The 11,762-nt window shown below is 45.0% G+C and overlaps 5 protein-coding genes across 5 annotated transcripts; 1 reads left to right on the top strand and 4 right to left on the bottom strand.

The window, feature by feature from the left end:
• Positions 1-3,380: 3,380 nt before the first annotated feature.
• Positions 3,381-4,494, top strand: RHO25_013140 (uncharacterized protein; the record flags this gene model as incomplete). The annotated part of the gene is made up of 2 exons (XM_065603653.1): positions 3,381-4,241; positions 4,369-4,494. The coding sequence occupies 2 exons, from the start codon at positions 3,381-3,383 to the stop codon at positions 4,492-4,494; spliced, it is 987 nt and encodes a 328-aa protein (XP_065459725.1).
• Positions 4,495-5,343: 849 nt separating this feature from the next.
• RHO25_013139 (uncharacterized protein) lies at positions 5,344-6,247 on the bottom strand (the record flags this gene model as incomplete). The annotated part of the gene is made up of 2 exons (XM_065603652.1): positions 5,344-5,618; positions 5,668-6,247. 2 exons carry the CDS (start codon positions 6,245-6,247, stop codon positions 5,344-5,346), a joined length of 855 nt encoding a protein of 284 aa, XP_065459724.1.
• A 747-nt stretch (positions 6,248-6,994) lies between these two features.
• RHO25_013138 (uncharacterized protein) lies at positions 6,995-7,930 on the bottom strand (the record flags this gene model as incomplete). The annotated part of the gene is made up of 3 exons (XM_023604404.2): positions 6,995-7,273; positions 7,329-7,450; positions 7,501-7,930. The coding sequence occupies 3 exons, from the start codon at positions 7,928-7,930 to the stop codon at positions 6,995-6,997; spliced, it is 831 nt and encodes a 276-aa protein (XP_023450414.2).
• A 489-nt stretch (positions 7,931-8,419) lies between these two features.
• Positions 8,420-10,489, bottom strand: RHO25_013137 (uncharacterized protein; the record flags this gene model as incomplete). The annotated part of the gene is made up of 1 exon (XM_023604403.2): positions 8,420-10,489. One exon carries the CDS (start codon positions 10,487-10,489, stop codon positions 8,420-8,422), a length of 2,070 nt encoding a protein of 689 aa, XP_023450421.1.
• Positions 10,490-10,802: 313 nt separating this feature from the next.
• On the bottom strand, positions 10,803-11,132 carry RHO25_013136 (uncharacterized protein; the record flags this gene model as incomplete). Its single annotated transcript, XM_065603651.1, has 1 exon — positions 10,803-11,132. The coding sequence occupies one exon, from the start codon at positions 11,130-11,132 to the stop codon at positions 10,803-10,805; it is 330 nt and encodes a 109-aa protein (XP_065459723.1).
• Positions 11,133-11,762: the final 630 nt, after the last annotated feature.

The raw sequence follows: 11,762 nt of genomic DNA, 5'->3' as shown, positions 1-11,762 counted from the left end.
TATAACTTTTCTAAACTATAAAATAAAATTATAAAACTACTTAGAAAGACTATAAATAAGTTATAAAAGCTTAGAAGTAAGTATATAGATTCTAATTAATAGTAAAAAATTCTTAGAAATATTAGCTTTAAGGTTTTTAATATTATATATAATATAGTAGCTAGAAACTTCTATAACGAGTTCTTTTATCTAAATATTATAAGTACTTTAGAAATTAAACTAAAATATCTTTTTATAGTTATTACCGACTTCTAGAACTACTTTACTATCTAGATTAGAATATTTAGATATAAGTACTACTTCGCCTAGAATAGAGTTACTTCTAGTATAAATACTTTAAGTAAGTATAACTAGAGTAAAGCTAATAGTATTAAGAAAAGAAAAAGTAATATAGATTATAAGAAAGCTATTAATTAGATTATAAAGCTATATAAGTATATATATAGCTTTAAACTTTCTAGAATACTAAGCGTACTACTAGTTTAGAATACTTTCTATAAGTAATCTAAGCTATAAGAGAGGCTAGCTAAATAGTATATTATCTAAGTCGAAAGTACTTATACTAGCTTTATAAAGAAAGTTATTTATATAATAGCTCTACTTAATTTTATTAATAAGATCCTAGACTCTATAGATAATAACTTATAGCGCTATTTCGAGTTAGCTTAGAGCTAGCTTTATTAGCTTATAAATAATAAGAATTACTTAAATACTATATATAATCTATTATATCTAGCTAATATAACGAAGCTAGCTAACTATAAGCTCGATAAAGAACTTACTATAACTAAGACTTTATTATATTTAGACTATAATATATATATTATAGTATTAAGTATATATTTTAGTTTAAATAATAATATCTATAGTACTTCTAAGAATACTCTAGACTATCTTTTAGCTTTCTATAAAATATATAATCTATCTAAAATATCTTTATATTTTACTAATAGAACTATAGAGTAAGTATACTACTTTTATTATAAATATAATAGAGTAGATAGTTAATTATTATTTTATTCGAAACCTTACTAAAAATACTTTCTTTTCTAAAGCTATAAATAATTTATCTAATAAGTAGATTACTACTATTATAGTAGAACTAGTTAGTATTATAAATTAGAAGATATAGAAAATATTATAATTAGTATCTAATATTCTAAAGTAGACTTCTTTATTTTTCTTAGCTTTAGAAACTATAACTTACTAAGATTCTTACTTAACTACTTTATTATTATTTTTAGTAAAATTAATCGTATTATTATTAGTAGACTAATAGACTTAATAAGAATAAGATTATAAACTCTACTAATAGAGTTTCTAGTTATTTACCTAGGTATCTATATAGTCTACTATAGTAATTAATACTATATTCTTAAATAGACTTTAAAGCAAAGATATCTAGTTTATAGAGAGCTTAGTAAGCGGATAATATCTACTTTAATAGTAGCGAAAGTATCCTAATAGTATATAGAGATTTTATATAAAGTAGGCGATATATAATATATAATATATAATAAGTAGTATATAATAAGTAGTATATAATAAGTAGTATATAATAAGTAGTATATAATAAGTAGTATATAATAAGTAGTATATAATAAGTAGTATATAATAAGCGAATATATAATAAGTAAATATATAATAAGTAAATATATAATAAGTAAATATATAATAAGTAGTATATAATAAGCGAATATATAATAATATATAATAAGCGAATATATAATATATAAATATATAGCGATATATAATAAGTATAAATATATAGTATATAATAAGTTAATATAGCTAATTAAACTAAGTAGTAAAGTACTATATAGCGAGATATTACTTAGAGCCGGAAGAAGCGCTATACCTACTAAACTCTAAGTATCGAGATCTTACTACTTAGATCTAAAATATAGGTCGAAGAAGTTAAGACTACTAAAAATATTTAAGTTAGAATTAATATTCTCGATAGATATAGAGCTTAGAAAGAGTAATAAATAGATTAGAAGTTTATTAGAAGAAGATAAAGCTAGTAGTATATACTCTTCGCTAGCTATTACTATAGCTATAGTAGATATAGTAGTATTAAGTATACTAGCTATATTACTAGTAGTAGAAGTCTACCTATTATACTTAGTAGTATATAACGTCTCGATATACTATATTATAAGATCTCTATAGTAAGTAAGTACTAATTAGTATACTATAGTATATTATATATTAGAATAGTAATATACTTATAGCTATAGTAGCGAGTATAATAGCGATACTAGAATAGCTTCTCCTAGGTATCTACTAGTAGTATATTTAGTAGCTATATATAGTATATTTCTAGTTATAGAAGTACTTACGACTATATAGATAGCGCTAGTAATACTCGCTATACTTAAACGATTTTATATAATATATATAATAGAAACGTCTCGTAGCGTTAGCGTTCGATAGCGCTAGTAGAGTAAGTATAGTTAGTATTACTATCCCGAGTATATAGAAAGAGAATAGGAAGAAAAGCTATAGTTAATAGTATATAGAGACTATAGAGTACTACTAAATTACTATAGTAGAGTAGAGGAGAGAGTTTAGTAATTCGATATTAATTATAACTAAGTATAGTAGTAATAGATATACCTCTAAGAGTACTCTATAACTAGCGCCTCGACTCTATATATACCGGCTTAGTAAGATCCGAAGTAGATAAGACTTCTATATATTATACCTACGTAGCCGCTAATAGCGTAGCGGTAAGCTAGGCTAATATAGGTTCTTTACTTAATATTTAAGAACGGCTCGATAGCTTAGTAGTATCGTTAGTAGCGTAGATATATATTAGGTACGTTCTACTAGCCGTCTTAGTCGTACTACTCGTATATATCGCTTACCTAACTTGTCTTTACCTATTACGCTTAGTACTAGGACCGCTACTAGCTAAAGTAACGGTACTATAGAAGGTATCTAGGTATACTCGCGGGTAATAGTATACCGATATTACTAATCTATATCGTTAGTACGGACGAGTAGTAAGGATTGCACCTAATAAAGTAAGCTTTATCGACAAAGACGCGTTAATTAAGCTCTATAGCTATACGTCGGGAACGAGAAAGGTATAGCTTAATATAAATCCTTCTTTAGCACGTACGCTAACGGGAGACAGACTAGCTAGTATCATGTCTAGACACAGCCAGGGGCAAGCACGGGAGTAAGCAATGTATATCCTGCCTACGTGCTACCTACACGACTAATATGGCGTCCAGTTCTTCTCCGCCACAGACCCTCGCGAGCATGCCTTCCTACGGAAGCGAGTTTCGGCAGCGTACTCCATGTCCACCATTTTGAGCCTGGAGTCGGAGATCGACAACGTTGGCCATCTGACCTTCATGAGACTCGACGATATGGCCACTGAGCGGAAGATTGTCAATTTGCAGCATTGGACAGCATATTTTGCCTTCGACGTGGTCTGTACTCTCGGTATAGGCGGCCCACTCGGGTTTCTCGAGCAGGGGATTGATGTCAAAGGCATTATCAAGTCGATTCACGACTTGTTCTTCATGTCTTCCGTCTTTGGTGACATTCCTGGCCAAATGGTCTGGTTGCGAAATCCCATAACTCAAGCACTGTCTCGATTAGCCGGCCATACTTCATCAAGTGCAGGACGCGATTTCGCAACCTGGCTGTTCTCGCAAGTTCAAGACCGTATGCAAACTCCCAACGATCCTGAGCGACACCCGGATATGCTCAACCATTTCATCTCCATGAAAGAAGCGGATGGACGTACAGTGGACTTTCCTGGAGTGGTCGTTGAGGCTGGCAATCTGATCGGCGCAGGAGCCGATACAACATCTGCAGGCATCAGCTCGGTGCTCGGCGAGCTCGTTCGCCATCCAGAGGACTACAAAGCCGTGCAACGGGAGGTCGATGAGGCCTATGCCCGAGGTGAACTCCAAGCTCATGGCACGATCGACTACAAGACCGCTGAGAAACTTCCTTGGCTTAATGCCTGCGTCAAGGAAGCTCTCAGACTCACACCAAGTATCGTGCGGCAGCTTCCTCGGCATGTGCCAGACGGGGGCATTACTATTGACGGCCATTACATTCCTGCGAGTTCTGTCGTGAGTCTGAGTCCCTACGCTGCTAATCGCGATGAGATTGTCTTTGGAAACGACGCTTCAGAATGGAACCCGGGAAGATACATTGCAGGGAACAAAGGCGTGACGGACGAATATGTACGCAATATCGAGAAGTTCAATACCACCGTAAGTCATGGGTTCAACTCTGTGCAATTGATCACTCTGCTGACTACTTCTACCGTTCGGCTACGGGTCGAGAACCTGTATCGGACGCAACCTCGCGCTGGTCGAAACTTACCGTTTTGTCGCGGAGTTCTGCCATCGTTACAACATGACTCCGGTCAATGCCGCAGCTCCATACCGGACCATCTCGCAGTGGTTTGTCGTGAACAAAGACTTCAACGTAGTCTTGGAACGCCGACAGTCAATAAAGGAATGAGAAATTCGGTGGGACGTACTGTACTCGCAGCCACGGGTGTTACATCTTGTGCACTGGTTGCTGCTGATCAGAAGAGGATAGTGAGAACAATAGCGGAAATTTCTTTGTGACTTGATTCGATGACAAACTACAGGGCAGGATGCGTGACAAAGTGCATGGAAGAATCGCAGAAAGTCAATGGAGCATATCCCAGAGGAGGGGAATTCCTTTCACAGCCGATGCTTTGTTTCATTGGCGACAATACCCTGGGCGCCCTGTTGAAGTCGATCATATCACTCATTCGATTGTCGCATCGGGTTCAGAGGGCTCAGAGGAAACGTGCGAGTCAGATACTGCTTCCACGCCTTGGGAAGGGCGTTGAGCATGCAGTTGCTCATCCATTGAGATCACAGTTATTGCTCGCAGTATGCACTACAACATAACATTTGGCAAGCCGAGCGCTCTGAGGCTGATAAGATGCCATGCGTGATGCTCGAGGCTTCACTCGGCAACCAGCAAATACTGTTCGTTCATATGCGGGCTTGAAGTCAACCAATATCGGCTATGACCCGCATCCAGGAATCCATATTCTTCTCACATCTTGCTTTGCCTTTCCACTGTAGTTTTCTATGTTGCATCTGGCAAGACTCGTCCGAAAATTCGATTGTACACGCAAAACCGCCCTACCAAGGAAGGCCGGTGACGGTGAAGATACGCGTAGAATGTTTCTCGAGCTGCGCAGCCATCACAGGGCGTTCCAGTCACCGTGGAGCTGGCAATACCAAGCACCTCAATGCGCGCTCATCGCTACAAGCATGTCGTTCTCGAACTCGAGCCAGGCGATTCAGTGAGAGTCTTTTCCTGGTGTGGCTAGACGCCGCGTGCATCGACGTAGGATCGTGACATGGTAAAGCCTCCCGATACAGTCAAGATTGTATAGATCGTGCCAGGGCGTATGCGAAGCGCTTCTGTGGTGTGCAAGACTGCTACCAAGCCGCCCATGAGTTCTTCGCAGCAGAATGGAAGTCGGCCATCCTTGCCAGAGCGCTCTTGCACTTTCTCGAGATTGTACTGGGTCGAAGGCCAAAGGAACATAATGCTGCGAGTGTTGCCAACAGGCCAGAACAGGACGCACGACTTACGATCTAGCCACAGTTAGTGTCAATCCGTAGTCTATTATACTACGATACGCACCAAATTGCACGTCAGTAAGATCTCCATGGCTCCTAAGAGACACACTAGTGTGATGATCTACCTTGGCGATGAGGTCGTCTTGCAGAGGCGGGATGCAGAGTGTGTATCCTTCTTCTAGCCTGAACACTGCACTGTATTGCTCCGCGACCGGCTCTTCGTGTCGGTAGTCGTACGCGAGCTCTTCAAGTAACCGCCTCTTCTCCTCTTCGCTATCGGCAACCACCTGCTCAGAACCACGCAGTAATTGGAACTCATCGAGGCGCATACATTCAACGTACAGCTCCCTCTCGGGGATCGTCGACGTACCGGGAAATAGCATCGAAGATGGCAGCAGCCTTGGGAGACCTCCCAAATCGGTCCAAAGCTGATGTACTTCTGGAGAACAGTGCTCTGGTGGCGTCATACTCGAGCTTCGTAGCGCAGACGCTACATCAAAATATCCAACTCGTTCAATCACGTAGGTCAGATCGTCTTCTGGGTTGAGGCTTAAGCGAGACACTGCATCTTCAGCCTTGCTGTCCTCGTGACCTGGCTCGTCCTTGATCTCTAGCGAAGTCTCGGATATGAGAGGAGACTCCATCCGGAGCGGAGACTCGGTGTGGCTGCTGGCTATTGACTCAGTTGTGTTCTTCTCGGCCACAAGTTGGCGCAAGGCTTCTTGGACGTCTCGCGGCGTCCATTCGAGGACGGGTCGCTTGTGGCTACGAGCGGACTTTGCTCCACGTGCAATTCGTTCGTCGCGAATGCTTACTACACGGTCATAGAGCGAGGCCAACTCAAGACCAGCAGCTTGAGCATCGAGGAGATTGTCGCAGAATCTATAGCTCGTGAGGAACACGATTCCAAAAAGTGCCCAGTCCACAGCAAGAGGTAATTTCCAGTGACCGAGCGAAAGACTTCTGTGCTTCCCTGCCGTGCTCGTAGTCCGCTTATGCGCGGCAAGTATGTGTGACTCGAGTTTGTCAAATGTCTCTTTGCTGAGGAAGTTGTGGAACTCAGGTCCGCGAGGAAGTTTGCGGAGGATGACCACTGCCTGTCCAAGGCATAACGGGCTATCGCGATAAGCTTCGAGTACGAAAAGCTAGGTTATAAGGTTGTCCTAGGAGGCGATATTCGTAACGGACATCTAGGCGTCCCGAGCTTAAGTCGTACGCGAAGATACTACTAGAGGACGCGGTTCGACGTTTAGGTATATAAGGCATATAGTCGCAAGCTAGAGGCGATAAACGTTGCGCCTCGAGTAAAAAGCTTGCTAGTAGTTAAGACGTAGGTCGACGCCTTCTTTGAGTTTGCTACCTGCGTTATCGGACGCACGGTCCATAGAAATCTACGGAAGAACGTAGCCACCGTCAATTATTATATCGCTACCGGTCTGATACGAAGAAGCATCACTCGCCAAGTACAAGTACAGTCCTTTGATCTCTTTCACATCTCCTTGTCGGCCAAGTGGAGTCATGCGGGTCGCTTCATTGACAACTCGGGGAGCAGCGCCCATCTTGGTGTTGAAGAAACCTGGAGACACGATGTTCACACGGGCAAAATCTCTCCACTCTCGAGCCAGGCTTTTCCCAAGGTGATTGATTGCAGCCTTGGTCGCGTTGTACACCTTGGAACTGTCAGCGTCTGCAGGTACTGGCATACAGGCGTCGTTGTGGGCTTACGGGCTGATCAACTGGGACGTTGACAATATGGGCCGAGATGCTCGATGTAATGATCAGATTTCCAAAGCCTTGACTCTTGAACACTGCTCCAGCATACTTTGCGCAGTAGAACACCCCATCGACTGTCATGAATCAGCCTGAACCAACAAGAATCATGCCGACTTTCGCTCACCATTCACAGACATCTGCTTCCTGTACTCTTCAACAGTCTGCTCAGTAATCGCCTTGGAGATCGCCATGCCAGCGTTCGCCACGAACACATCGAGCTTGCCAAAATCTGCCACCACTCGAGAGATTGTTTTCTCCACAGCCTCGTGGTCCGAAACCTCAACTTGATAGGCTAATGCCTTGATCCCAAACTTCTGCTCAAGGTCTTTCCTTCTCGCGACAGCAGCATCGTTGGTGTTGTACCACAAAGCCACATTGGCACCGGCCTCTGCAACAGCCTCTGCGACAGCAAAACCAATACCATCTGCTCCACCTGTAATAGCAACAACCTTCCCATCCATCCGAAGCTGTGCGAAAACGCTTTCAGGCGTATTGGGCACTGGCTTTGGAGCACGCGGCGCCGCGCCAGTGACTTCCTCAATTGTCATCGACATGGTGAATGCTGGTTGAGATTAGACAGCAAAAGCAGATATAACAGTGCGACAGACGCTGTGAGTCGCGACACTGCAGTGTTCTGAGGCCGCGTCTGCGTTGACATCTGTTGCTGGGCATCGGAAGACTGTGGGCCGAAGGCTAGGTCAGGGCGAGTGTAACCCTGTGGCTGCTTGCTAGCTTGAAACGGTCTCGGTCGCCCATGCTCCGGCGCATTACACACTCATCCCCGTGGACGAGGTTCTTGCCTTGTTAACGGCGTCGGCTGTTGCTGAGGGCATGGCCAAGTGGAATAGTTCGCGAAATATCGAGCGGAGTTCTAGCGTGGTGCGGAGAATATGCCGGCGCAATATCATCAAGGTGATGGCGGCTTTGGCTGTGGCAAATTTTAAACCGTATCGTACTTGGCCATCGCCAGCAGGTGTCTCTTCTTTCGCGCAAAGCATCGTTGAAAAGCTTTCGCCTGTGCCTCTCGTCAATCGCATCGTTCATCAGTTGTACATATTCGCAGGCTCAAAGTCGTCCATTCCGTTAAAAAGAGAATGTAACGACAAATCTGCAGCATTGCCCCATTCCGCGAGGACAAGATTAGGAATCGCTTGGTCGAAATCAAGCGAAATGCTGGGATCGGTCGGCGGGTCTTGAGGGTCAAGGTAAGCAGAATGCGCCAGATGCTCAACGGGCAACTGCGCCGTTCCGTGCGACTCTATGCCAGCCTGAACGACCACATCCATAGGCACAATGCCACTTGTCTGTCTGACCACATCTCGGAGACGGCTCACGATGCGGTAGGCTCGATTGGCAGCTGCATTCTTCGCTCTCATCGCTTCGATACAGCTTACTGCCACTGTTGCAGTGTTCTCGCAGTACTGAGTATCCAGATCGTGCAGATTTTGATCCATTCTTCGCCGATATACGCATTGTGAAGTGAATGAGAGCATCGATTGCAGCATGAAGTAGACCGCGTACCAGGCTAGCCCGCTGTGTAGCTGATCTGCATGCTGCTCACAGAATGAGGCGATATCGTTGATAGTCGAAGCAGCAACAGACTGGCACCTTGATCCCACGGCCAGCTTCTCAAAAGTGTCCACGCGATGCCTCTGGCTTGCAAGGAGCAGTAGCACACGCAAATTTGCTGCTTTCCAGCTTACTGTCTGCCGCGGTCCAAGGAACCATGCAGGAACATCCGGACTGCTCATGTACACTGGTAGGGCAGCCTGCCAGTTCTGGATCATTTGCTCCATTACCACAGTCTGATGATCAACATCAGAGCATGAAGTTGCACAAATTAATTCGTTGTAGACCTTGTTGGCAATCTTGGTCAAGCGAGCAAGGGCGATGGTCACGGAACAGACTGTCGGCCCCGGCGTCTCATTGACCATACCCTGATCATCGACAGAGCTTTCGTCCACGTTCCGTGGCATTCGAACGTCGAAACTGGCGTCCGAGAGGAGTGAAGGCCTGCCGGTCGTGATATTGAACCAGCTATCAAAGCAATACAGGACCCAGAACAGTATCCGACGACGGTGTCTCTTGAAAGGGCTGGCATTGGACATGTCGGGGAGTTCATGATGCAGGCCTAAGCCCATGGCTAACCTCAGAGCTATACCGAGATAATTGTAACCTGTGTTGGGACGATCAGTCTTCTGCAGATAGTTTCCGAGTATCAAAAATGCCTGCACGTTGTTCAGAGAGCCCGATTCAAGCACTTCGGGTTTCAGTAATGACCGTGCTGCTTCGAAGTATAGCGAAGGCTGGTCTTCGGCACCACTCCCAGACACCCATTCGCCCATGGCCAATACCGCATAGTAGGTAATGTGCCACGACGAGGCCCGAGGCAACGACTTCCTCCTGGCACATTGCTCGCGGAACGAGCGTTCCTGGAGGATAGGATAGTAGGCATTGTACATAGTGAAGTACGCCGAAATGAGCTGCTCTTGAATGAAGGTCGCGGACATGGTGTTTGAGGTGATGCTCGAGAGCTCGTGGGAAGGTCCCACGTTTGAGATGGGCGTTTCTGGCAGAGTTCGTGTGTTTCGACGCCCGGTAGAACTTGAAGGCGGTAGAAAGGATGACACAGACTGGAGAAGTTCATGACCCGAGCTCTTTCCCAGATAGCCAGAACCGGAATGTTTACTGGTCAGCGCGGCCATGCCATCTCTTGCGTGATCGCTATCAGATGACTGATTACTCTGCTCAGGATCTGAGGCTTCATTCCACTCGTAGTCTGCTGTCCCTTCCCGAGCATGAGGCGCACGTGGCCGTACCTGGGTCGTTTCCTGCTGAGTTTCACTCTCCATCGCCGTGGCAGCCAAACTCTCGCCCTCACGCTGATACAACAGCTGCTCCAGCTCTCGACATCGTGCTTCTGCTTGGTCAAGATTCTGCCGCGTGAGAGGCGTCCGTTGCTGCGGCTCCTCGAAGATGCAGGTCTTCCCGGCTCGTTTGCAAAATGCGCATTGGGGACTGTCTGCGCAGGGAATGCATTTCGTCTTTCTCCTTTGGCATTCATTGCAAGCCTTGTCAGCCAGGCCTCGACGCACGCCGCGCTGGGCTGGCATTTCGGCGGTGGCTATTCCGCATTGTGATGCTTGCGCGGTGTACGACTTCGGCTGACTATGTGCGAAGGAGAGGTGTTTACTCGGATGACAGTAGTCCGATCACGTGTCGAGATAAACCCTACCGGGTATTACGACGCTAGCACCGTTCTGGCTAGATGAAACTTCTAAGTTCATCCCCTGGCAACGATCTTTCCGATACTAACAACGCAGCTGACTATCAATCAAAGCCTCGGAGGGGTCTACTACAGTCCTGTTCTATCACGGTCTACACAGACTAATTCAAATCAGTCTTGTGATGAGACAAGCAAAGAATTCAGGTCGTTTCCTCCTTCCAACGACGACACAGCAGCTTGTTCGAGCGATCGAGAGTTGTTATCACTTCTACGGTGAGCACCGGAGCCAGACTCGTCCCATCCGCCAGTGCCCAGTCGTACTTGAGCAACAGACGACATAACGCGCTTTTGTCTCCATTCGCCGCGGGAAGGATACCAGGACATGCGGGGACGATGTAGCCAAAGATGAGGTGATCGGGACTAGTAGAGACCAGATGCGCTTTGTTCGCGGTCTTGGGATCATCTCGCATGCACAAGAAACGGAAGGTGTTGCATTCTTCCGGGCCAGAGTTCAGCTCTGGACTGACCATGGCGACTGCAGTCACTGAGGCAGCCTCGCCCTATTCAGTGAGGAGCCCGTACGGCCTGTCTCCGTATCGCTGTCTGATCTCGAAAAGATGTCTTGAGCCGATGTCCGGGAATTGGGGTACTTGAAGCAGCGAAAATGGTACCAGCGTGGAGGCTCTACAGGAAGAACCTCCACTTTGCCCGTTCGAAGCCTGAAGCAGATTACTATGAGCCCGGCAAGAAATGCTGTGACAACAACTGTTGGCAATTTGGCTGTCTTGTCTGCAATCTATTTGATCGGAGCTTCTCGCTCATTACTGAGAGCTCTCGCAGAGATTTTAAGGAAGAAGAAGCGCAAAAGCTACATGTCAGTGCCAATGGCAGCGCGTAGTGGAATCTCAAGTGTCAAGTGAAGCCCTCGATCGACTAGACGTGTCCAAGAAGCCCACCTCATATGCTCTCAACGAGAATCCGTGGGCCGCAGGTGCGCCTGGTACATGCGCTCAGCTCCGGGACATTCCTTGACCTTCACTCTCTGTGTTGTGCCCACTGGTACAATAAGTAAGCAGCAACATCGGAAAGCCAGAGGGCCCGTATGCCCTGAGACATCGGCATTTGCAAGTGTCTTGACCTCCGTTATACTTTCTAGAACT

This window comes from Cercospora beticola, chromosome 9 (genome assembly GCF_033473495.1).
Source record: "Cercospora beticola chromosome 9, complete sequence".
Taxonomy (NCBI): domain Eukaryota; kingdom Fungi; phylum Ascomycota; class Dothideomycetes; order Mycosphaerellales; family Mycosphaerellaceae; genus Cercospora; species Cercospora beticola.
Note: the sequence above shows the minus strand (reverse complement) of the source record. Positions and strands in the feature narration are given on the sequence as shown.